General features: G+C 39.5%; 2 protein-coding genes across 2 annotated transcripts; both read left to right on the forward strand.

The window, feature by feature from the left end:
* Positions 1-1,016: 1,016 nt before the first annotated feature.
* lgi1b (leucine-rich, glioma inactivated 1b) lies at positions 1,017-13,394 on the forward strand. The gene is made up of 10 exons (XM_035658608.1): positions 1,017-1,786; positions 1,977-2,048; positions 3,627-3,698; positions 4,330-4,401; positions 7,743-7,814; positions 8,689-8,858; positions 9,034-9,198; positions 9,407-9,627; positions 10,065-10,311; positions 11,354-13,394. Exons 1-10 carry the CDS (start codon positions 1,575-1,577, stop codon positions 11,701-11,703), a joined length of 1,653 nt encoding a protein of 550 aa, XP_035514501.1. The 5' UTR covers positions 1,017-1,574; the 3' UTR covers positions 11,704-13,394.
* A 480-nt stretch (positions 13,395-13,874) lies between these two features.
* On the forward strand, positions 13,875-20,129 carry slc35g1 (solute carrier family 35 member G1). Its single transcript, XM_035658621.1, has 5 exons — positions 13,875-14,457; positions 15,959-16,139; positions 17,320-17,454; positions 17,723-17,919; positions 19,081-20,129. The coding sequence occupies exons 1-5, from the start codon at positions 14,133-14,135 to the stop codon at positions 19,491-19,493; spliced, it is 1,251 nt and encodes a 416-aa protein (XP_035514514.1). The 5' UTR covers positions 13,875-14,132; the 3' UTR covers positions 19,494-20,129.
* Positions 20,130-27,044: the final 6,915 nt, after the last annotated feature.

Genomic DNA, 27,044 nt, shown 5'->3' on the forward strand with positions numbered 1-27,044 from the left:
AGTTGGCTTTTAATCTCATTGTATCATGTGTATAGTGACAATAAAGGCATTCTACTTCCATTGTAACCTAATGGAGCTTCCTTTATGTGTCACGCCTATATGAATACCAGTATTCACCCATTAACCTTTTAAAAAAAATATTTATTGGAGGACAATCACCACAAACCGTGGACCAGTGAATAATCTACTTGGAGGGTGGGGGCAGGAAGAGTACACTGACATTGACTTTCATTCTAAACAAATGGCCCCAATTACACTGATTAATTGGCTATTTATATCGTTAATTTCCTTTGAAGGACATCGTCGAGAGGATGCATGTAGGCGTTTGATCTGTAGATGGAAAATAAAGAGGGCATTGTGCTATTTGAATGTTTCTGTATAATTGACTACTTGGGGTTATTAGGGGTTGGCAGAGGTGAAAGTTCGCCACAGTCCGGGAACAGAAGTCCAGTGTTTTATGACTTTTCCACGACCCACTGAACTCAACAAAGGACTCAGTGTGGGATTGAAGAAAGACAGGAAGGGACAGACAAATGCTATAAAGAGCATGAAGGACTCTCATCCGGTTGTTGTCTGAAGAAAAGCAGAAATATTTATGAAATTCAGTGCTGAGTTATCATGTATATACCACATGGTTTATAGCATACATTTATTATCTGTTAAGACTGTTAAGACTGTGTTAAGAAGTTAAGACTAAGAGGGAGATTTTCTAGGAATAAAATAAATAACATTTTAATTAATGCTATTCATTTTTAGGTTTTTGCGTCATAATCTCAGTAGGTCCTACTTTACCAAGCCCGTTTTATGGCACAATATCACCGAATTAACATTACATGTTTATTTTAAAGCATAGGGTTTAAACTCATCTCCTTTTCCACGGTTAATGTCATTATTATGCCAACGCAGGGAAGAAAAGCCTCTGAATGAGTGAGGCAGGTGCATTTGCACAGAGCCTCATGAATAGCCGCTTCCCATTAACCATGCGCGGCTCTGAAGCGCGCATAAATAATAGCTGGCAGTGCTGATAAAAAAAAGCGCACCTTGGGACCTCTCTCCCCCTCTCTCCTCCTACATCTCTCCCTTTCTTCGCTTCCTCTTGCTCTCTCACGGGAATTTGCGCTTTTATTTTCACCCCTTTTCATGGCTGCAACGTTGAGTATAGCCTACAGGAACAACTTATTTGTAAAAACTAATAAGAAATAGAGCAGATTTTGAAGCGGCGGGGTGTTTTATTCGGGGAGGTTTGAAGAGAATTCCCTTTTTAGTGAAAGAAAACCTGAGAGTGTTCTCTGTGCTCGTGTCCTGTCTGTCCCCGCATTTGTAATCCTGCGCCTTGCAGAACGAATCCGCTGGACTGGTGCCTTCCTATTGAGACGCAAGAAGCATAGACACAAGCCTGCATCAGAGCGCACCAACACCAGCTTCTGTCATTAAACGATCCAGAAAACTATTCATTTAAAAAAAACAAAGAAACAAAACAAAATCAAAAACACTTAATATTTCCTAACCGTGGAGGATTTTTTGCCGAGAAGTTGCATGTGCAGGAGTGATAGTACTCGACCGGGACAGAAGGAATGGGATACCCGGGCAGAGCAGTGAGAGGATGGAGAGGATGGAAAGGATGGACGCTCCTGGTCTGGGTCGCCGCTGTCAGCTTGGTTTTAGCAGACGGACGGAGAGTGAGGCAGCCCAGATGCCCCGTTGGATGTACCTGCACCAAAGATAACGCCCTGTGCGAGAATGTCCGATCTGTGCCTCACACTTTCCCATCCGACGTCGTTTCACTGTAAGTGGTCCCGAACAGACTCTGACGTTTACTGTGCCTTTTATTGTGGTGAATTGTCAGGAAAAGCTTATGAAAACAATCATTCTCTGCCTTTCAGTACACCCAGATTTCATCTTTATTGTTTATTATGTATTTATTTTAATGCATTCAACTCAATCCCTCCTTAATATGTGTCTCTCCATCCATTCAGATCGTTTGTCAAGTCTGGATTTAATGAAATCACAGGAAGAAGCTTTGTTTACACGCCTGCCCTGCAACTGCTGTGAGTATAGATCTATCTATCTATCTATCTGCCTGTCTGTCTATTTGTCTGTCTGTCTGTCTGTCTGTCTGGGTGTAAATCTATTATCAGTGTTCAAACAATAAGGCAGGAGCTCCCCAGAGGATTTGTATTGAGGCTGATATGCAGATTTAAAGGGGGATTCTCTGTAATGGTGTCAGGATTATGCAATAGACCACATGGCTACAGCGACTAACAGCAGGGGTTGGGGAGAGAGCAGCTATGTGTGTTTTTCCTGGGAAGATACAGAGAGGCAGAGATAAATAATGAACATGTTCTTTTTTTTTCCTCCAAAGATAGCTCTTGTAAAAAAAGAGAATAACAGTAAAATAATAGTTGCACACACAGAACTATGGGGTTGCTTAATATTACTTTTATTGTTATTATATATCTTGGTGAGACTAGAGTGTGTTGATAAATGTGTTATTGCAAATCAGGCTTAACTGCGCTCTCTAATCACACATAACAGCACACTGTTACCAAGCATCATTTCATCTCAACATTTTTCTTGGCATCAGTTCTTCCATATGAGACTCAATCAGTCTGGTTGTGTGCACGAAGGCTTGTGAGCAGAAGGAGGATAAATTTAACTCGGTAAAGTGAATGAGTAGCATCGCCCCCCTCTCATTATTTACTGCCAAGGTGACCTGAAGTATCTTAACCTCCATTAGAGTGCTACTTAATCAATGGGGCTTCTCTATGACCAACGTTGTGGGTGTAAAGGGTTGCTGGCTTCCTGAGCGTGCAGTAAGAAATAGACATGAGGAGTTTATATATAGCATTTTGACATCTTGGTGTCTTTTTTTTAGGGACGTTTCAGGATTGAAAAGTTTTGCAGTATTAATGAGATTGAACTTATTTTGAGGATATAGTCAACCAACAGTGGTAACTAACACACTAGTAGGAGAAATCACAGTGGCTACAAAACTCGAAAACTACACAAAAAAGCAAAAGGCCCTATCTAGGGCCAGTGTTTGGTTTGTCCATTATAGCAGTTTAAGGGCCGCCTCCATGGAAGAGGACTGTTGGTCCAACAATCTTGTGATAAGATTTAATGAGCAGATGCAGTGAGATACACAATGTATTATTGGTGGACACTATTCTTACATTACTGGTTTGAAGGGTGACTCAGGAACGTGGGAGGAGGCATCCATTTCTCTCTTTCATTCATTTCATGAAAACCATGTAGGAGTGATCTGCCATTCTTCTGTTTTATTCATTTAATTCATTCTTTAACCACATACTGTGGGCAGAGATGCTGAATGAGTCTGTTGTCTGTCACAGTAACTCTCACACCCTTTCTTTCCCTCTGTGTTGGACTTACTGATGTTATTTATCCCAGTATGATGAAATGAGTTTAAAGACACACTGACAGGTTTTGTTTTTATCTGTTTATGTTGTATTTTGTAATCTTAACATTTTCTCCCCACTGACTGTTGAAGTTCAACACAGTCCACAGACAACAACAAGGTTTTTGGTTCCCAAACACTGTGGGAACTATAGTAAAATCATAAATCAATTATACACATTTTTTACAGTTTTCTTTTTTTCCCCTCACAGATTGTTCACAGCAAATTCATTTGACCTAATTGATGAGGATGCATTCCAGGGTTTACCACACCTTGAATATCTGTAAGTACTGATCTTTAATTTGTAAATAGTTGATATATATACATCTGTGAGGTGAAAGGTCAAACTGTTTTCCAATTGCATGCTGTCAGTGATAGGAGTTAATGCAAGGTGTACGCAGCTTTGAAATCGAAATGTTGGTTATCGAGTAACGAGCAAAAAGATGTATTACTTTCTATTTTTGTTACACCACACCAACAATCAAGCAATATTGGCATGCATGCTGGCATTTTTGAGCCCTACACAGGTGTTTTCACTTATGTTGCCTGACTAGGGGGAGGGCAGCGTTCATCTTCATGATTCTTATTAGTTCATACATTTTGCTGACATTATCGTAACTCCACCCAACATCAGCCAGAGCACAAGTCTAATTAGCGACAGTAGACTAACTGAAAACACCTGGTTGGTTGTTGCGGGGCCTTTAAAATATAATTCATTTTGACATTTATTCCTGAATTAATCTACCAGATATACAACCCACTGTAACTGCTGCATCTGCATAGAGACAAGATGTGCAGAAAGGATTTCAGTTTTTTAGTGTCACAGTATATTTAATATTTGTGTGGGGATTACTTACATAGAGTTCAACTATCTTAATCTATGAAGATGCTAATAAAATATGTCTCATTCACAGATTTATTGAAAATAACAAAATTGCATCGATATCCCCATTTGCTTTCCGGGGCCTGAAAGCACTGATACATCTGTAAGTATTTTGGTGGCCATGGAAAACATCCTTACTCCTTTATTCCTGTCCAAGAAAACGTGTCTATCTTTATCTTTTTCTTTTTCCTTCCTGCCTTTCCAGTTTTTAAAACGTATTATTTTATCGTTACCCCTAATCATCAACAATCAGCGTAGCCACTTTCACATTCTCTGGTTAAGTATTTTCTCTGAGGGAGAGGTAATGTGATATTAGTATTCAAGGTATTCTAACATAAAACTGTGAATCAATTTCCTGTTTTCTCTCCCTGCATCACTTTGTCAGTGCCTGAAATGCTAAGGTAGACAGAAGTGCTGTTGCCAGTGGAGATGTCCAAGGTTACTGGCTGAAGGTGTCAGCTGGATCAGGTTGCTGAAGGGCAGATCTGGATGTTGCATTGCATTTTTGACACACAAATATGAATGGTTTTGTGACTTTAGCTGTCATATAGCTTTACTTTCTTAATATGTAGTTATTGGTATTGGTATTGAAAAGTAGATTAATGCTGTGGGGTATATTATGAGTATGGTAAGCAATGCATATATGTATTGTATCTGTTTTCATGGTTTTTAGGAAATATTTCAAAAAATAGCATCACTTGTTAACATGAATTATGCTGACAAAGTCTTGACTTGGGAAACAGCTGAACAACAGTTTAAAAACAGTTTTTGTAAACACTATATTACATTCCAGCTTGCCAAAACTAAAGATAGGTGAGAATGTGAGTGACCTGTAGGTCACAGCTAAATATAACTGTACTGTAACCTTAAACTGAGTGACCTATAATCTGTCCCTAAGCCTCTGAGAGGTCGTTCCTAACACATTTCAGGTTTATGCTAGTGCAGCCAAATGGGTCAATACTTGCGTTCCACATCATGCATGACTTGATGTCTGAATGGATGGGTGATTCTTAACTTCCCCCTATCATATTTTCAAATATAGGACACTTTGTTCTTCAGAGGAACAAACTCAAATATGAGAGGTTTAACAGTTTATCAGCATTTATTCATGCATGCTTTAGGTGAGAGAATGTAAAACTCTGATGATAAGACAAAGAAGCATTATTAAATAAATGCAAATATTAGTGTTAGATACAGTATTAAGGGATGTGCCCCATCCCTCATGTACAGTATCAGACAGTAGAGGAAATAAATAAAATGTGTTACATATGCTGGGATATAGCAAAAATAAAAGGGTTAAACACATCAATAGCATAACTTCACACAATGAAATTCAAGCAAATACATCCATAAGATTGTCCTAGGCTTGATAAGGGTCTGCATTAATGTGCGCCTTGAGCACTGATGGATATTATTGACACTGAGTTCTCTGGTAGAAGCTGCCAGACAGCATGTAACGATCCACATCAGAGGGATTGTTGCCTTGATGACTCTTGCAGCAGACATCACATTAATAAGGGTACAATCAACACGAGAGAAAATGCTATCCAACCAATGCTCTGAGAGAGAAAGCAGTGACTTCATTCAGACCAAGATATGCTTCACTATTAAAACTACTATAAAAACTACTTTCTTCTGTAAATCTAGAAAAGCTGTTATTAGTGTTTTACTCCAAGGCTTGTAATGCCCTGAGTTAAATGCAGTTTTAAAGGCAGTTTGACATTTTAGGAAACAGCCTGATTTGTGTTCTTCTTCTAGTTCCATGGAAGATTGATACCGCTGTCAGTCTGTCGGTGAGCTTAGCTTAGCACCAAGACTGTAAATGGGGGAAACAGCTGGGAAAGTTCATTAGTGACTTTCTGGAGGATTGTCTGTGAGGTTGCCAGGGCAACTCCTGCAAGTCACTGCCCCAGCCAAGAGATAGTTCCGCCCATAACCCCATGCATCCAAGTCACAGCGTGTCATTTTCACACTTCGGTTTCTGTACGAATTTAAACAAAAGAGATACAGCATGTTAATTAGGGAGCTTTAGAGGTGGTGGGTTTTTTTAGACCGAGGCTGGCTAGGTGTTTTCTCATGTTTTCGGCTTTTATGCTAAGCTAAGCTAAGTTAATGTGCCTGTTGCTCGCAGCCTTTTTATTGAATGGACATGTCCATCAACTAATGTAAAATCTTGGTAATAAAAGGAAGAAGATTTATGTGTGTGTGTGTGGGGGGGGCGATAAGAGAATCAGGAAAGACAGTATCATACTTAAACCAACATACTATATGTAAACAAAGAGTCTCCACAGGCGTCATGTTCTGTTTGACTGTTGTCTGACATAATCAGAGCTGTAACTTTACCGTCTACTGGAAGGGATCTTGTTAACAGACCAGCCCTTAATGACTGTTGGGACAAGAGTCTTTCATCTAGGATTGAATCAATTTGCATTTAAGCTGCTGTTAACCAATAATGTGTGAACAGCTCCAAATGTAAGTTAAGGTTTACTAAAATCTGTTCTAACACGACTCAGAAAGTCATATGGAAGGGTGGGATAAGGTGCTCTTTTCTTGTTCCACGAACGCTAGTTTTTGAGTAAATAAACAAACTTTCATTACATAAAATCATGAATAAATGCATTATTAGGGGGAATTTTAAGTGCATCACATACAGTAAATATATTATTAAGGGGCACAGGCAGGGTTCCTGCTGGAATCAGGTCCACTCTGCCGCTCTGTTTGGAGAGTGCATTCTTCCACAAACTCAAAGCAAAATGGCCTCTCTCCCTGGAAAACCGACTCTCAGATAAATAATGCAGCCCTCATGAATTACGCCGACATTTCATTTCACTCACATCTCTTTCTGGTTTGAAGTTTAGCCCCTCGCTCCCAAAAATGAAATGTCTCTATAGGGCCAGTTTTGGTTGGTTGGTTTTAAAGAAAGCAAAGATATCATCCACTTGACAGCCTTGGAGAAGAGTAGAGCACTGTTTAAGCTGGTCGAAAACATAAAACAACATTACTGCTTTTTAGTATGACCAATATTAGGGGAATTAAATACCACCATCTGCGTCTCCATGTAATGGATAAGCTTGGTGTGTAAAGAACAGCATGTCACCCTGCAAAGAAATTATATTCCCTCCCTATACTCAGTGTAATTGCTCTCCCTTAATTACCGAACCACTAATGATTTAATGCCCTTCCATTTCACCACTTAGCCCTTTGTCCTATAAATATTGTCAGGGCATAGACATTCTGACTTGTGCCTCGCTTACATTTGGTTCCTTGTAGTTTTTATTGGTAGGGGAATTTGTTTGTTATACTCTTACTCAATTGAAGCTGGCTTACAGAGCAAATGAAAAGCCTATAATAGAGTGTAATGACTCAGTGTCTGTTATGTGGAGAGAGACAGTCTAGCTCCAATTCAATGACTGTGTGTATTCTTTTTTGCTTTTTGTTGATTAGGAGTCTGGCTTACAACAACCTTGAGACGCTGCCCAAAGATGTCTTCAAGGGCATGGATGCTTTGACCAAAGTGTGAGTTGAGTCTGTCTCTCACACAGGGTGTTTTGTTGGGACAGAACATTTAGTAATCAGTTGATTAAATACTTTTCTGATTGATTGATTCTAAAACCGCCATTTCTGTGGATTTATGTGTGTAACTCTGTTGATTTCAATCAAGCATAGTTTGCTTGATTGGTATTCTTTTCTGAAATAGCCAAGTAGGATAATGGAACAATAGAGCTCAAATGTAATATTTGTTGGTACTGTAGTGATTCATTGGGGAGGGGTGGGAAGAGATATATGGCATAATCCTTTTTTGTCTACCTCCCTCTTTTCTAAAACTGTGGGATTAAGTACAGTAATATTATAAGGTTAGAGTGCTAAAAGGGAAAACAATTCCAACACTAGACAGAGGATGTAAAGGAAAGAAGCCAGTAAAGAAACAGAGTAAGAAAATAAACATTTCTAGAGGAATCCATTCCCTGCTGCAGTGGAGAAAAGAAAAACAAGGTAAAGAAGTAAAGGAGAGAAAAGGGAAAGCTCGGGTTGGGATGCCAGGGTAAAAGGTAAACACAGTTACAGAGAAAAGAATTGAATCCTGGCTGCCACAATCAGCTGGAATAATGCAGGCTACACTTGTGAGGATTCAGAACACACATCCAAGGTCAACAGCAATTCAGACTGAGAGTGGGCGACGAGCACAGACTACTCAGGAGATAGGACACTTGTTGTTGTGCCTTCCCTGGCTCGAAGCCAATGTGCAGCCAAGGAGCGGAGAGGCAGACAGCAGTAGAGTGAGCAGTCACTGAGCAGGGACTTGAAATATAAAGCATATGTTTAAAATACATGTTTTAATAGTAAATATTATGTGTTAACTGTGTCCCATGTGATTCATAAATGCATGAAGGGATCTACGGGGCAACAACCTGATATGCGACTGCAAGCTCAAGTGGCTGGTGGAGTGGATGCACAACACTAATGCCACCCTGGACCAGATCTACTGCAGCAGCCCGCCAATTAACCAGGGGAAGAAGCTCAATGACCTGCTGCCACAATCTTTTGACTGCATCACAGCAGGTATCATCTTCCCGTGTCTGGCCCCCTGCTATAGAGGCATTATACTAACAATGGCTCTCTGTAAGCAGTTAACTGCCTCACCATTTTCACTCTCTTGTTTCCTTCCTGCTCTTATTGTGACTACTGTTGTGACTGATCTCTTATGTCTTATTCACTGCCATGTCACGCTTTTCAGAGTTTGCTTCCTATCAGTCGCTGAAGTTTGAGTCAATTTCGGTGGAGGCCTTCACCTTCGGTACAGATCAGTATGTTGTGTTTGCCCAACCCTTTGCTGGGACGTGCAGTTTCCTGGAATGGGATCATGTCGAGATGACCTTCAGAACCTATGACACCATTGAAAGTGAGCTAAAAAACAAGTAAACCTCAAATGGTAATGTTAATAGGAATTTGTTAAAGGGGGCATAAATAAGATGTAGAGGAATTGTATATTGATTGATTGTCAGTGTGGTTAGGTTCTCTTTAGGAGGATGCAAAACAAATTAGAGTGAGAGAGTAGACAATTACTCTATAATGTTTTTATGTGCATCGCCTTCTCTTTTCTTGCTTAGGCACCTCCACTGTGGTCTGCAAGCCCATGGTGATTGACAACCACCTCTTTGTTATCGTGGCCCAGTTGTTTGGGGGTTCGCACATTTACAAACGTGACACCTCGGCCAACAAGTTCATCAAGATCCAGGACATTGACATCCTGAAGATTCGTAAACCTAACGACATAGAGACGTTCATGATCGACGGAGAGTCTTTCTTTGTCATCGCTGACAGCTCTAAGGTTGGCTACTTTTGCTTGTCCAACACTCACAAGTAATTGATCAGGGCTTTAAGAATCATTTCATGGTATCTGATTACATTATAGTGTACAGGTGTTCCTGTTATTCTGTCCAGCCCCTGCATGCATACTGCTCTTCTAAATTACTCTTCTCACCATGTCAGCCAGTCTGTCCCCCTGGTGTCCTTTCTCTCGAGCAGTCTGTTTGCATCTGCTTCTGCTGATTACCCTGGCGTTGCCAAATGTTCGCATATGCTCTCGCATATGTTTGGGGACACTCATGCACGCGCACACACACACATACACACACTCATGTTTGGCCACATACACTGTTTTTGTAGATTCTATTAATCACTTAGTTCCGAATGTATGTGTCACAGTGAGTTGTGTTTTGAATAAAGTTGACTTGAGTTAACATTTTCTACATGTTTCTCTCACAGGCCGGCTCCACAACAGTCTACAAATGGAACGGCAACGGCTTCTACTCCCACCAGTCACTCCACCCGTGGTTCCGTGACACAGATGTAGAATATTTGGAGATCTCCAACAAACCTCACCTGATCTTATCCAGCAGCTCCCAGAGGCCTGTTGTCTACCAGTGGAACAGGGGCCAGAAACAGTTTGACCGCAGGACTGACATACCAGACATGGAGGACGTGTTCTCTGTCAAACACTTTTGGGTCAAAGGTACACACGCAGGGTTTATTTTTCACTAACTAAAAAGACATGTGCACACTGTAGTATCACAGCATCAGTGGATGTGAGTTAGTTTGTCCTTGGAGCAGCACTGCATATACAATACATGTACTGTAGATACCATTTTCAGTGTTTAATGCTAGGATTATGCAGTAAGTCTGGGGTGTGTCCAGTGGTGGAATGTAACTGAATACATACTTAAGTATGGTATACAAACTCAACAAACTTACTTGCCCTTTACTTGAGTATTTCTTTTTCAGACTACTTTAGGCTAGTACTCAACTACATCTCAGAGGCAAATATTGTACTTTTTCCTTCATTACATTTGTCTGACAGTTTTTCATACCTCTTCTGTCCAGGGAAAACCATGTAACTCCAAATTTGGTTACATTTGTCTGATAAACTAAAGGATTAAGTTTATGGATTTAGAAAATGTTCTTCTTAAGATAAATAAACCACTTAAAATGAGCTCAACCTTAAACAGCTACAGCAGTAAAATACAACAAACACATTACTGCAGCAGTAATATTAATTAAAAAACATTGTATATAATAGTAAAACACTGACAGGGACCTTTTCTGTTTGTTTTCACAGTGTGGTATTAGTACTTTCACTTCAGTAATCAGCGTGTGGGCTATGATTAGCAGGGGACTTTGATCCAGGGTCAACATTTCCTTTAGTATTGTTCATTTAATAGAAAAAAACACTGCCAGAGAACAATGACTCACACTTTAAGCTGTAATTTATTGCTCTATAGTTCCTCATTCCTTGGCACATCCTAGGCATTTGCTTTGAAGGGGGTAAGAGGTAATATCACTGTCAACTGCTATAAAAACCTGTATAATATTCTCTGTATTTCTTCTTTCTAAAGGGACATGTTATCTATTAGTGACTTATTCCTAAGTTTCATAACGAGCTATGAATTATTTTAGAATTACATAAACTGTTTTTGTAAGCTTTTCTATGTCAGATCCAGATTTAGAAGCTGAATGTGTAAACTAAACAGTCCCTTGAATACTTGTCCCTTTCAAAGGTGAGCTGTTTATATGCTTGACAAGATTCATCGGGGACTCCAAGGTGATGCGCTGGGACGGAGCCATGTTCAAAGAGGTCCAGACATTTCCTTCCCGTGGCTCTATGGTGTTCCAGCCTGTCTCCATCGGCAACTGGCAGTATGCCATCTTGGGCAGCGATTATTCACTGACGCGGGTCTACCAATGGGACACCAAGAGGGGCCAGTTTGTCCCATCTCAGGAGCTGAACATCCAGGCGCCTCGTGCATTTTCTATGGTTTCCATTGACGACCGAGTGTTCCTGCTCGCATCCAGCTTCAAGGGAAAAACTCAGATATATGAGCACCTCATGATCGATCTGAGTAATTAAACCCATCATCCGTTTGGGACACATTATGTACACTACCATTCAAATGCTTTCTTCTGTGGTTTTGTTGAACTTGGCAGTCTCATTAGAATCCACCAGCAATTCCCACCCGAGTTTAAACAAAGGGAAGTTTCAAGCCAGAGCTCCAGCTATGTAAAGAGATATTTCAAATACGATTCGGGGCCTTTCTGTTGGGTTAAGTGTAGACTGAGTGGTCTGACACCATTTCCATGACACAGAAAATATATTCTACACAATCCCTGATGCCTATGTTCAGCAACTACTTCATTTTCATAAACCCCTTGTATTTTCACTTAAATCCTTACCATTTGGGAATGCTTTATTCTCCATTTCAAAAACATAATTCCACTCAAAGTGTGAACTGACTATCTTTCAGGAAAAACAAGCTATGAAGTCACAAGTTTTTGTCTGTTATTTAACTCTGCAGGTCTACTTGCAGTTACTACACAGCAAATGTCTTGGCAATTTAACTCCATACATTTTTTTTTGTATCTATTGTAGGAATTTGATAGGAAAGACTTAGGAGTTTAGGAGTGCTAATGACCATTCAATAGTAGGTACATATTCTTGAGAGAAAGGGGCAAAACTACAGACACGAGTCAAATTTTCTTTAAGTCGTCTTTAATTTAACAAAGCCCTTCAGGAAAATTGACTTCAGAGTAAAATGGCATTACACGAGATTATTCAACATGGAATGCAATATATGGATATTGTACAGAAGCAGCAGGGTTGTTTATGTAGGTTCATCTCATCTTCTATTTACTATACTAAAGTTAAAAACATTTCACCATTCATGCAAAAAGCTCCTTCAATTTGGCTGACTGGTAGGGAGTCCTATGCATTTAAATCTCACAAATGTGGGTAGAAATTGGACTATTTGCTGAGAGTTATGTCCTTTCTTATTGTGCAATTTGGCAGCTAGACAACCCGTGTTCCATCAGTCTTTTGTAATTACTTTACACTTAAAGAAGTGACCCTATCTGTGACATCCAGAATCCACTAAACACTGTGAGAAACTGAGAAAAAAAAAACCTTCTCTGTCACATCTAGTCTGACCATCAGTTGAGCAAGACTGTATGCATGATACGGACACTCACAGTGTTGATTCCTGATGAATGACTTGCTAGAAGCGTCCCACTGTGTCACCTAGCCCTCCCTTTTTTCACTGCACCCTTGCCCCTTTTCTCCCTCATTGACAAAAACCATTGTTGTCTTTACTCCGCAAACTAAAAAAGCCAACCACTGTGCAGCACCTCGTACCTGTGCTTTCACGCGGTCCTCTTATTCTGACACAAAGGAAACAGAGTTCTGATAACAATTAACAACTTCACTGACAACAATTTGCCAAATATAATGTTTACGGTTTTATAATACTGTGTAAAGTAATTTATATGATATTGCTTTTTGTATGTAGAGGGGACCACACTCGGTGTTTTATTTTTCATAGATATAGAATTTAGTGAAGATATGAGAAAAAAACAAAACAAGAATCACCTCCTTACAGGCTGTGTAACGTTACTTCTGCAGAACAGTATAGGCTTAATTGTGTCAGTCTCATCTAGTTAGGTAAGGATGGAGGTTATTAGCTACTCCTTTGTCATGTTGCTCATTGTATTTTATGTACAGTAGTAATAAAACACTAAAACGCTAAAACAGACATTTAGTTCTTTTATTGTTGCTCTTGCTCTTTTATTTGCCAGTAAAATTATTTTATTTCTCACACAGTAAATCTGGACTGGTATTCATTCACTTATGGTAGATATAGTCTTTTTATGTGTTCCTGATGGGTTTGCTTGGCCTTATAAACTTCTTCTTGAGCTGATATTAACAGTAGCTCATATGTTTCGGTGCACTGAGCCGGTGAGTGTGTTGTGGGCACCCCACTGTGGTGGTAAACAGAAAGGGTGTAACTATGAATTTATGTATTATGGGTAAAAAAAGATCCAGCAGTATCAACAAAAACACCAGTTACTTCCAGCATACAACTCATCAGTCATGGTTAGGTTTGTCAAATATCCTAAAATCCCATTATTATGAGTTAAAAGTTCCTAATAATGCAACACCACGTCGTGTACGTCATGGTTATATTAAGTGAAACCATGAGGAGTTTCAATGCTTCTTACAATCATTAATGTATTCCATACAGCTCAAATGTGTGTAAGCTGAGTTTTGGTTGGTTAAAATTCCCACTACCTCCCTCTCTATGGGCGTTAACGTTGGGTAATGTTGTCCAACAGAGTTGGTTTGGGTTCAGTTCTGCCCCCCTGTGGGAAAAGTAACCACCGCATGGGAGTTTGTATCCTGCCACCAAGGTTAGTCATTAACCTTGTCTCCTCAGTCACTCAGGGCACCAAAGAAGTCGGACAGCACTCTGTCCGAGGCATGCTGTCGCTCAGCCGTCTCATCTTAACATGGGCGACTGTAACCACTGCACACACGAGCGGGCTTTATCCGTAGAGGACGACGTTACCGTAGTGTTTCACAAAGTTGACAGCCATGGCTCAAACAGCGGCAGCGACGACCACGACGAGTGTGGCAAAGATGAGCGGACGGCGGAGAGGATTCACTTGCAGAGCAACTGTCGTGTGTCGTGTGACTACGACGGTGATGCTGAGGAGACGGAGGAAGCGAGAGGACGCGAACATCCCCCGGAAGGCAGCGAGAGGAACGCGCTGTGCCCGCCGGCGTTTTGCGTCAGAAGCGAGCCCGCAACCCGAGAAGAAAGCGCTCGTGAAGGTAGAAGAGCCGCACGCACTTAGTTAATACAGCGGCGTTTAAACTGAAGTGGTACACGTCTCCCGTCCGGGCGTCAGTGTTAGTGAACTTTGTGATGGATTTTTTTTTTCTGAGGGGGGGAGTTGAAAAAGATGCAGGAGTAACGTGATAAGCAGCCACTTCCGACATAGTCTCACGTTATACAACCGGGTAACGTCATGTATCAGTAATAACGTGGCTGATATCACGTGAAGGCCATTAGCCTATAAGCAGGGATGCGGTCGAAGGAAAGCACAGTTAAAGTCACTGTACACATTGTTATAAAGTTAAGGCGCCTTTCTTTGTGTTTAAGTCTGGCGCAAGTGTCACGTCATTTAAACGTCATCTCATGATATGATTTACGTCACAGTTTATGGTTATTTATTAACGGTTATAGGCCTAGTAGATGTCGAGTTGCCTTACCAAGAGTCTGTATCTCTTAATTAAGGGCTCGTGCCTAATAATAAATACACTATAATGCGCATTTCCCATTCACGACGTTTGTGCCTAAAATATCAGCAAATCAGTCGCTGAGTGTGTAGCCGGTAAACTGCTGTAAAGCAGCTTAACATTTGCATCATCCTTAAAGAGGATGGATGACTGTGCACTTTCACAGCACTAGGGCCACCATGCATGTAGTCCTTTAGCATTTTACGCTTATAAATGAGACCTTGTTTGAAAGTTTTAAAACATTTCCATTCATATGGGTACAGTGTCGATGTGGATATATTTTGCTTGATACTCTAGTTCGTTAAATAAGTGCCCATTCACAGAAGAGGTGTGAAACTATTTGGGGTTTTCCCATTGTAGCTCTAGATGAGGAAGGAAGGTGATTTGGCTTTATTAAGTACATTTACAAGGAAGTGGGAAATGCGCTCATATTTCTGGAATAGAACAGTGTGCCTTTGTACCTGTTGAAACATGACACTAGTACTAGAGTAAACGCAGTGATGTAACACTGTAATAATCATCCTGCCTGTGTCCACAAGGCATTATACTGGAACTAAATATATATAAAAACCCTCTATACAGAAACAAATGTGCAGGCACTATTACAATATGACATCTTAAAGGTTAGGGAGAATGGACATTCATGTGTCGGCTGGGTGCTAGGCTAAGAAAACAAATACCGCATGTGATACATAAAATGGTAAGTAGACCGCACATTGTGGACCAATACAAAGAAAGATGCCCAGGTGACCTCAGGCTGAAATGTAATCTCCACAAGCATATCAGTTTATTGCTCCACAGGCAGGGTTTGCAAACCTTTAAATCTTTTGTTTGTGGTTTTATCCACTGATTTTTTTTTTTACCCAGGCCACAGGGAGTTCAATAACACTGGCCCATCCTGCAGTTACTGTATCAACATTAGTACAACAAAATAACCAATGTGGAACAGTGACCCCCCCCACGTAAAGTGGCCCTTCTCTTTCCCCATCTGCTCCCCCACACTCACTCCCCTCCTTTTCTCTCTCTTTCACAGGCCCGGAGAAACCAAAGAGATGTCCCGGTATTGGCTTGTTCTATGCTTTCCTGTCCACAGTTTTCTTCTCCATCATTGCCCTCTTGGTGAAATCCATCCAGGGAGTCCACGCCATAGAGATCAGCGCCATACGCTGCTTCTTCCAGATGCTCTTTGTTATGCCGTTGCTCATCTACCACAAGTAAGCCAGATGGAAAAACTCAAACATTCTGATTTCTACACTTAAACAATTACATTTGAATCCCAGATTTAAGATTTGCACATAATTTATATGTATAATTAGCTACAACAAGACTCCAAAAACTCTTTAATTCAAACCAACAATTTGTATGTTGTGATTAGATTAGAGCTAGTGCAAATCTCTGCCAGCTGTTTATTCCCTGGGATTCCTGCACTTGTTTTAATGCATTGCCATCCACTTCATAGGCAAGTATCCTGGCTCAACACACAATCACTACTCAAACAAGTTTAAGTTGTCAAAATACTGTGAGAGACATGTATTATTCGTCTCGGCCCTGTTGATGAAAAACACTATGGTATGAAGTACCAAACGTTATATTTTTAAGTGCATTGATCTATGATTTCATTTTGCATTATTTTCACCTAACAACACTATTGAACTATACAATAAACTTCACATCTGATTATCAGTTCTGAAGTGCAACAAAAAACACATTAAATAAACAACTTTGGCGATGAAATACTGTCAAAAGTATAATTTTAAATTGTTATAGAGACATATGTGTGTTTTAAAGATGATGTCCACTATTTTCTCTTAGTAGATTGAATAAACATATATATACATCATGTTTAAAACAAGCCACGCAAAAAACTATTATGTCACAATGTATACAATAACATGCCCTCCACCAGACACAGTAAAAAACCACAAATCATCCAAATAACAAGTACTAAGTATATGAAGGGAAATAAAATATGGCTTCTAACAATCATTATGTTTGCTCTCCATCCATTTATATGATTAAAGTGGCATTGTTAAATAAAACTTATATAAGAATCACATTGTGACCCCAAGAATCAAAATTAAACTTAATTCCCAAAGACTAGCACCAATGTTGCTACTCATTCATTTACCTATTCATCTATCCATCCATCCTCTACATTCCTCTTTGTTTTTACATTCATTCATAACCACCTCTCTTTTCAGCCCCACCCATTCCTCTGTCCATCCATCTCAGTCATCTCCACATTGCCTAAATCTACCCGTCTGTCATCTCTCAGCTCACTTTGCTGCTCAATTCCTCTCGATCCGTCTCTTTCTAAAATTTGGTCTTTCTATCTAATCATCCATCCATCTAGTCATTCATTCATCCGTCATCCTCATATCTCTGCTCCTCCAGGACAGGTTTCCTTGGTCCCAGAGATAAACGTATATATCTGGTGCTTCGGGGTTTCATTGGTTCCAATGCTATGATCCTGCTCTTCTATGCTGTTCAGCAGATGCCGTTAGCGGATGCCACCGTCATCATGTTCAGGTGAGAGTATGTAGGATCTTAATCGATTGTGGTTGATTCTTCCCCCTCATTTATTTATCTTTTCAATATTCTGTCAGTTATTTATTAAAGATCTGGCAAAGTGGATTTAAATAGAGCTGTTTACCTCATATGAGACAAGTCTGCTGAGACATTAATTGACATTTCTCACCACTTTTTTCTTAACTTGAACTTATTCAGCTGTAGCGATACATGTATTACTCTTATTATGTATTATTTACTGTTATTCTTCCATTGTCCAACTCCTTAGTAATCCAGTCTTTACTTCCCTCCTGGCTTGGGTCTTCCTGAAGGAGAGATGTACAATCTGGGACTGTGTGTTCACCGTTTTTACCCTCACTGGAGTCATCCTTATCGCCCGACCACCATTCATCTTTGGCGAGGATGTACGTGGCATTGAGGGCAACTACGCTAACCACATCAAGGGGACTATTGCTGCCTTTGCAGGTGATACGATTACAAAACTCTACATACTGCGTGTGTATAGCGCTAAAGTTTGTTTGACCATAATAAGTAGATCAAAGGCAATACAGCAAAGTCCCCTGGCACATCTGGGTCCACTGGGAGATTCAGTCTTACCAATTAGTTCTATTCTGAGGTTCTCCATCCAGTTGTGGTGGTCGAATAGCTCCTCTCTGTGTGAGAAAGTGTTGGGTTGAGGTTCTTTCAGTGTTATAAGCACCCTACACAGTCGCAAACAGTGACATTATCCACTCTGCCGAAAACCTAGTTTTAGCTGCTTGACAGACATCTATTGCATGTCTGTCCATCCTGTGGGTGGGATCCCTCCTCTGTTCCTGCTCTTCCTGATGTTTCCTCCATTTTTTCCCTGTTAAATGTTTTTTGGTGGGAGTTTTTCTTTATTAGGGGGCCAAAGAATGGAGGCTGTTGTATACTGTATAGATTGTGAAGCCCCCTGATGCAAATTTGTGAGTTTTTGGCTATATAAATACAATTGACTTGAATTTTCCAACCAGCAAGAATCGCCTGTTGAGCGACAAAGTTGTGATCCCTCAATGGCTTCCCACCTGCAAACAATTATGTGCCAAATATTTTTGTTGAGTCATCCAGCTGGAAATTGAAGTGTCTCACTATGTGCCCCAATTTCAGATCGACCAGTGAATCAGGAGCTTTACTTTAACTATCCCCCCCGCTCTTTTCACACAGAGAAAGACCAATATTTTCAACAGCGAGTGCATCTGTGCTCTCCTCAGCAGCTACGCAAGCCATAGCAGTGTTCATTCCCCTGATTTTTCCTGTTTTGTAGGTGCTACTGAATTGAATTTTGCCTCCCTAAAAATAGACCACAAAATAGGCTGACCTCTACAACACATGTCCAGTGCATTCTGGCTTTGAAAGGAGGTGGAAGTTATGAAACATTGCCTGTTTAACTGTAGAGAAAAATTGCAGGTGGAACTAAGGAGTGATTCCCAGAAGTTATGGTTGTTACTTGTAATCATATAAATATCAATGGTCACCTGAAGAGACACAAACTAGCAAGTGAAAGTTAACTCAAATAATTTAAGTGTAATATGTTTGCCTATAATTGTCATTATTCTTCTGATTGCTGTATTCATTCAGTCTCTTATTTTTTTTATTCATTCACAGGCGCTCTTGGGGCTGCTTTTACATTTGTTGTTCTTCGCAAGATTGGAAAGAGCGTCCATTACTACCTCTCTGTCTGGTACTACGCTGTCATCGGTTTCATTGAGTGCATCATCACTGTATCCGTCCTTGGTGAATGGAAAATCCCATTCTGTGGCCGCGATCGCTGGATGCTGATGTTGATTGCTGTCCTGGGCATTGCAGGCCAGACCTTCCTCACAAAGGCACTACAGATCGAGAAGGCTGGACCGGTGGCCCTGATGAGGACTGTCGATGTGGTGCTAGCATTCATCTTCCAGTTCATTTTCTTTAACCGTGCACCGACCTTGTGGAGCCTCGGAGGGGCGCTGTGCGTAGTGGCGAGCACAAGCGGAGTAGCACTTAGGAAGTTGTACACCAACTCTCGCAAGAAATGACGGAGAAGCAACATAGAATACTTTGGTATTACTATTTATTCCTTTTTCACTATCATATGTTTTAGATTTATTCTGTATTTTACTTGTTATTTACATGCAAACCTGTGAGCAGGTTTGAGCTCGTTGCAGAGTTAAAGGCAGAAATATAGAATGATAATCTAGTAGGGGTCAGTTAGGAGCTTATGGTAGTTATTAAAATCAAAATTGAATTCTGTACATCTGTACATGTTGATTCCTGAGAGTCAACCGGTAATTTATCGTTATGCATTTATTTTTTTGTCAATTAACACATACATAAGAGGCAGGAAAAACTGTTTCTGGCCCCAAACCATATCCTGCTCTATGGAGCTTGTGTAGCTAACTACCTACTCAACAGAGGTTTATTATTTTTTCCTGAATAAAAATATGAACAGCATAAATGGGACTGAAAGTTTGCACTTCACCATAACGAAGCAGTTTGATGAAGGAAACCCTCAGTCCCTTTAAACTGTATGAAATAGCCAAAGAGGTTTACTGCATTGGGACCAGTCATATTGTGTCACACAACATGGTAATCATGAAAAAAAAAAACACACTACATATTTCATTTTATTGTGGTATGTACTAGGTGTTATCAAATGAGTATCCGCAAAAAAAGACTTACTGTATTTGTGGTACTGACAATACAACTATCACTCCGTTGTTTTTTTTAGCAAATGAAATGTTTATTACAAAGATGCTGAAAATATTTAAGTCAACAAGAAAAAGAAATATAAAAACTGAAAATTAAATCCTAAAATATTTCCTTAAATACAAGGTCATGCTGTAGAATTATCTCAGGGATCCCTTGCCTAACTGCTTGTAATGCCCATTCGAATTACACCTAAATCCAACCCAGTGTTCTTATACAGTTATTCATTTGTGATATATTTCTTATTATAATATTATATTATAAAATACAATAGGCTTAATATCTATTATTTTCCAATCCATTGCTAATCATTTCTTAATAATATCTTTGAAGTGCCTTAAGTAGGGAACTTTAACCTCCAGATTCACTTAGTGGAGCTGCTCAGCAACCAGCAACTCGTACTGTGCAGCTCTCAGGTGTGATTGTGAATATTAATATGTATATGAAGTGAGGTGCTTCTGAAAAAACAGATCAGATAAACTGATTTTTAAAATGCCTGTGTGAAGAAATCAAAGATTAACATTATTTTTAATGAGGCACCTAAGACATGACCCACAAAGGCCACACAGATTTCTTCATAATCTCAGGAGGAGTCAACTCTCTCATGCTGGCTAGCACTTAATGTCTTCTTAGAACTGGAGCATCAAATTTGTGTTCTCAGCAGTCTAAAAATATATTTTCTATGATGCTCAAAGGATTGCACTTTGTCTTTGCCAGAGGGTAGAAAAAGTGTCAGTGACCTGTCAGTATAATTTAACAAATGATGATCCTCCTAACAGCTGCACACAAGGATTGCTAGACGATAACAACCTCAATTAATTCAAGGACCTAAGAGAGATGAAAGATGATGCTTAGGTTTTACACTTGAATATCATTGTTTTTGTGACATCCTCTGTGACTTAAAACAGCCACCTGTGGTTCTTGTGCCAAGTTGAGGTCCAGGTTTGTCCAGGTGGTGAATCAAGAGTTTTGGGCAATGTGGATAAGTTAAACTTCCAGAAGAAAAAAAAAAAAGTCTTAAAAATAGTCTTAAAGGTCCAGTGTGTAATATTTAGATGGATTTACTGGCAGAAATTGGATATAATACTCATAGGTATGTTTTCATTTGTGTATAGTCACTTGAAAATAAGAATTATATGTTCTTGTTACCTCAGAATGAGCTGTTTTTATCCACGGGACCCCTTCCGTGGAGGCTGCCATGTTGAACCGCTGTGTTTCTACCATAGCCCTGAATGGACAAACCAAACACTGGCTTGTTTTTCACCTGTTTCGTGTCCGCCGTAGTTTCTTCTTTGCACTAGGAGCAAAGGGAGTGTAAAGCAAGGGAGCTGCTAGATGGCACTAAATCCTACGCACTGGTCCTTTAAAATATATCGTATTAATTTACATTTTTATTGCAATTATTGCTAAAAGCATATTGCTTTATATATTGTTATATATACATTATTATATGATAAAGTATATATACGTGCTTTATTATGTAATAATGATAATAATGATGCAATATAGTTTTTTGTCCTTTCACACTAAGAGGTTGCCTTGTGCGCCGCTCTCCTCAGCTGCACTGTGAATCAAAGGTGTTCTTTATGTGTTACTGTTTGTAGAAACTTATTTCAAGGGGTGTGGGTCTCTAGCACAGGCCCTTGCGTGTTCTGTGTTTATGTGTGGTATAAATCATCCTGTATTTTTAGCATTTAGCAGGGAGCTTCCCACTGTCATGATGTGTGAGTGCAACTGCAGTCCTCTGTTGCAGAAATGTTTAATTAGGTGCTAGAAAAGGAAGGCAATTAGTGTTGATAGACTGCTATTAATGTTTTTCCACATGCTGCTGTTTCTGTTCTCGTTCAACCTGTTGAGAACTCTGTCAGCACTGCTGCATCATCAGACTTGCCTCCAGTTATAGTTATTACTTTTATGAAGTAAACTGTGTATCACTATTAAGTTTGCACATTATTGTTTTGTTTATTCAGATTGTGACGGTGATGTGTGCGTTTTTTCTTTAATCCTTTTCTTTACGAGGGTAAACAGATTCCAAAGACAATATTTAGATTTACCATTGTCCTATAGGGCACGGCACAGTAGGTTAAGCTTAAATAAAAGCTTCTATGCAGGACAAAACACTGTCCTGTGAGAGTAGAGTATTTGATTTCAATGTGCACAAACATTATGCAAGAAGAGGTTAGGCTATTCTGATTAGGATTGTGCTGATATGATATTTACACAATACCAATTATTAATAAAAATGTAATTGTGATCCTGCCCACTGGCTTTAAAGAGCAGAATATAGTTAAATGATTAATTTGGGTTCATTGTACGACAAGCCCTGGGATATAATTAATAGGATCATCATGTCAAAGTGTGAAAACCAATTCAAAAAATCGGTCCATCACATGTGATTCCAGTATTGTACTTTAGTGTCGGGGAAAGGCACTGTGACATTTTTTGAATCATTGTTCGTAGTACAGTAGGATGTCATTGTCTCTTCAGATGTTCCAAGGCTACAGTAATTTTATGTCCTTGTTTGAGTTGCTTCGACACTGATTTTTACTTCTCATAATATTAGTTTAGTTGACTTGAATGCTGGTAGTGTAAGCACAATGTGTTATTTCCATCAAATGGTTTATTTAAACACTTGTTTCAGGACCTATAAGCCTTACAAACTTACTAAAACTGTTTTTAGGGTTTTTAAACTATGCTTTAATAGTATTTATTTTACTATTTCTGTAATGTATTACATCAACATATTCTATAAGATGTTTATATTTCTGCATAGTGATTGATTATATTTAGTATATCATGACTTAATAATAAATTCTATATGAATTTGTAACTCTTTTTGTCTGTGGTTTTGATTTACAACATTTAACGGTTGTTTTATCTCCTGAGATTTTACTGTAAAACCTCTGCTTTTCATAAATCACTTTTATATTATCTTATATCTTTATAACATGACTGAAACTTGTGGAACAGACCCAAGCTGTGTAGAGGCATTGTCTGGACTAATATCATTGTCCCAAAGCCCACGGTGTTACCCCAGCTCTACTCATGACTCAATAGGTGACAATTGTACAAACTAGGCTACAACCATTTTGTTTAACAAACCACTGAGTCAGGTAGCCGTTGCTCAGAATAGTACCTGGCTGAGTGGATTGTAATCATTGTGTGTGTGTACAGGCTATTCGTCTCTGTGAGCATTACACCTTTGTTTATTTCCCCTTTGTAAACAACACACAGTTGTGAGGCATTGTGTAGTCATGCAGAATGAGTGTGTTTCATTGTGTTGCGATATAACCCACTTCTTGTAAAACAAAGCCTTGTGCCTTCCATAGAGGGCTAACTGCATGCAGATGGTGGAATAACCCTTACTCTGGATCTAGGCTACGGTTGCAGGGGGGATTCTTCAGCGAAACGCTGAGCGAAGTGTGAAAAGGCTGAACTACAGTAGGACAGGGTAGAATTAGGACTAACCTGTATAAAATGTATTATGTTATCTTCCACCTACAGTTTTAGTGCCAAAATATACCCATATTGATAATATATAATTACTGTTGCATCAAAGTTAACAGTACAGTAGTTTAATAGTGGCTTCCTGCACATGTAATGAACAGTTACTGACAGCAGAGGGCAGGATCCACAAAAATAAGGACTTGCTCTTGAATGCAACTTCAAATAAAACTCTACATTCACACTGCAGGTGGCTCAAATCAGATATTTTTGTTCATATGTGACTCAGATCTGTTCTTTTGTTGTTGTTGTTTTTATGACAGAGAACAGCACAAATCCCACGGAATCTCAATATTTTCATTTCTGATTTGGGCCACTTTCATATGTGGTCCAAATCAGATACATGTGTGATTGTTTTTTTTTTTTTGCAATAAAACCTCAGTTTGAACGGTCATATCAGAATTTATGTGACTTGTATGCCACTTTAGATCTACGTTCCTCATGCGGGTCATATCAGGACTGTGACCTGTTCACACTACAATCTGACTATGGCCACATTTAACAAATTATGTGAACAGCAGCAAGTTTTAAAGTTGGCGGTGAATAATATAGGGCGAAAAAACTGCTGAAAAAGCTGCTTCGTGTTCTCTGTTGGGTCACAGTTCAAACAGTGATGTCCCAGAAGTAATTGTTCCTTATTCATGGCAGTAAAAACACCTGGTTTTTCAATGAGGTGTGTCAAGCTGTGGGGAGGAATGCGGCAGATGTGTGCTGCTGGCATCTAAACAAAAGCCTTCTATTTCTTGGTGTTTTATCACTGTCCATACATACAAATACAGTAGTAGTAGTAGAGTACATTAGTGGTAATACAGACAGTAGTTAATGGTTCATTTAGCAGGTTGCTGTTAAGAGGTTTGCTTTGGAAGAGGAAATACACATTTGTACTTATCAAATAAGGTAAGAGGTGTGTCTACAAGATAGTCAAACAAGATTATATATTATCATTATATCTACAGCACCTTATCGACATTGCTTGTCAATACTCTCATACACACATGAAATTTGTATTGTACAGATAGATCTGCATCTCTCAGTGTGTGTACATGCTGATGTCAGAAGATATGTATGTTCATAATAAAATAATTTCTTTATAAAAAGGTGTACCAGAAGGAGTTCTTAATTCAGAGTCAAAGTCTCTTCCTTATCTACTTCCTCTTATACTCAACTACACTCTACACTGGTGGAAGAAGTACTCAGATCCTTTAAAGGTCCAGTGTGTAACGTTTAGAAGGATCTATTGGCGGAAATGGAATATAATATTAGTAGGTATGTTCACATTAGTGTATAATCTCTTGAATATAGGAATTGTTCGTTTCGTTACCTTAGAATGAGACGTAGACACAGACGTCATGGGTTGCCTTCCATGGAGTCCGTCACGTTTCTACAGTAACACAGAAGGGACAAACCAAAAACTGGCTCTAGATACTGTAGGTGACCACTGTAGTTACACAGCTAGACGCCACTAAATCCTACACACTGGACCTTTAAGATAATAAAACATTTAATGCTTCAGTTCATCAGAAAAACTCTAAATCACCAGATTTGGAGATTTGTGGTTTTCACAGATGGGAAGGGTATGCAAAATTGTAATCTGAAAATCAACTAGTAACTAAAACTGTGAGATAAATGTAGTGGAGTACAATATTAGCCTCCAAGTAGTACTCATTGTCTGCCTTAAGTTGCAGAAAATGAATCTCATTTACCTCAAATTTGAAGTTAAATGCAGTACTTGAGTACATGTAGGCGTACTTACATTCCACCACTGCCTACACACTATTTTAATGGAGCTCCCTTATCAGCTGCACTCTACAATTCTGGTCCATCTTTGAATGTCATTTTAATATGTATAAAGTTAGAGATTGGTTGAAATAAAGATATGCAAGGACATTGTCAATAGCCTACATGTTTTTTTTGTTTTTTTTTCAGCAACACTGCAATGATGTAATTGCCAATAGTGTTAAAGATAACATTTTAGTAACAATAGACAGCTATCTTATAAATGATGTCATTCATGGAGGTGCAGTGGGGCAGGAGATGTGACAATGCTCTAGGTCATATTTAACTATGTCACTGAGAGCATATGCTGGTATGTAAAAATGCTAGATAATGCTGGAAAAGCCACACGCCCTCCTTTTTTTTTTTTTTTATCAGCAAGCTGGGGATTCCCAAAGGTTTGCATGCTCCTGGGTGGAGGAGAGTTGAGGGGAATGGAAGGGTTGCACATTCCTGTCGGATGGCATAAGACTTCCCATCAGCAGAGCGGGAGGGAATTGGAAAATAATCCCTCATTTTCCAAGTTGAAATAAATGAAGTTATAGGCTGTGAAGTGGAAAAGGGCATCTCTCTCTCTCTCAAGCACGTGCTTTCAGTGTCTCAGGGGGCGGGGTTGGCGGGGCGTTCACAGGCAGACCTGCAACCTACTTTCTATTTTACTAATAACACAAGCAATGGTGCAACCAGGAAGCCAATGCAGTGACATGATTTGGATTTGCTGAGCGCGGGACTTCATTTGGTTGGTCTTTGCCAACAAATTATAATAAGATTTATACCAAAAATACTATCCACTGGAGATTGAACCTGTCCCAGAGGTGAGGCACATCTGATGTTACACTGGCAGATTATGGACCAGGGCCGGACCAAGCATGGCAACTGATTGTGGATGACATAAGGTGTCTCTCAATTGGGGGGGGGGGGGCCTGCACTGGAAGCAGTCCATTTTAAGTTAAAATAAATAGGCATAACAAGCCTATATAACACACGACTCTGTTTACAAGTCTGTAGTGAATTGCTGTAAAAAATAATTTGGGGCTAGAGGAAACAATGTATATGACACACTACATGAAGCGGAGGACTGGCTATGGTGTGAAATTGTAGCCAGACATTCCAATGTGGTGACACACACACACACACAGTACCACAAAGTAACCCAGAGCCACGGTTATTGTCCTTCTGTCCACAGCTCAGTTCAGCTCAGTTGGCTACTGTGAGAATGAGATGCTGCATTCGTGTGCTGTTGGATGTTTTGCAATTTGGCTCAACAGGTTACAAAAAGCTCTGTTAAATACTTATATCTTGCATTCACCACATTAAAAAAAAGTCACTGTGACTTCCAGTGCAGCTCCAAACAATGTTATGCCTATAAGTGACATGAGCGACATACCCTCTGTGCATTGCATATTATCTACCTTCTCAACTTTCACATTTCCATCCACTGCAGTGCACACAGCAGATTACACATGGAAGCACTTTATGCCCCGAAACCAACCAGTTCTCCTATACTGTTCCAGATTTGTGTCAGTTTATTTGTGGTAATTTAATTCCACAACTTAATTTAAGAATAATGAGCATGTGACCACAATATACACTAAAATAATCAA

Source organism: Morone saxatilis, unplaced genomic scaffold (genome assembly GCF_004916995.1).
Source record: "Morone saxatilis isolate NCDOM2014 unplaced genomic scaffold, NCSU_SB_2.0 Contig1, whole genome shotgun sequence".
Classification (NCBI taxonomy): domain Eukaryota; kingdom Metazoa; phylum Chordata; class Actinopteri; family Moronidae; genus Morone; species Morone saxatilis.

Excerpts from the sequence above, each read along its gene's own strand:
- lgi1b (XM_035658608.1), top strand. The coding sequence starts at position 1,575 with ATGGGATACCCGGGCAGAGCAGTGAGAGGATGGAGAGGATGGAAAGGA. Across the intron at positions 3,699-4,329 it reads TTACCACACCTTGAATATCT|ATTTATTGAAAATAACAAAA; the intron begins GTAAGTACTGAT and ends TCTCATTCACAG. Across the intron at positions 7,815-8,688 it reads ATGGATGCTTTGACCAAAGT|GGATCTACGGGGCAACAACC; the intron begins GTGAGTTGAGTC and ends AAATGCATGAAG.
- slc35g1 (XM_035658621.1), top strand. The coding sequence starts at position 14,133 with ATGGGCGACTGTAACCACTGCACACACGAGCGGGCTTTATCCGTAGAG. Across the intron at positions 17,455-17,722 it reads GCCACCGTCATCATGTTCAG|TAATCCAGTCTTTACTTCCC; the intron begins GTGAGAGTATGT and ends CCAACTCCTTAG. Across the intron at positions 17,920-19,080 it reads GACTATTGCTGCCTTTGCAG|GCGCTCTTGGGGCTGCTTTT; the intron begins GTGATACGATTA and ends ATTCATTCACAG.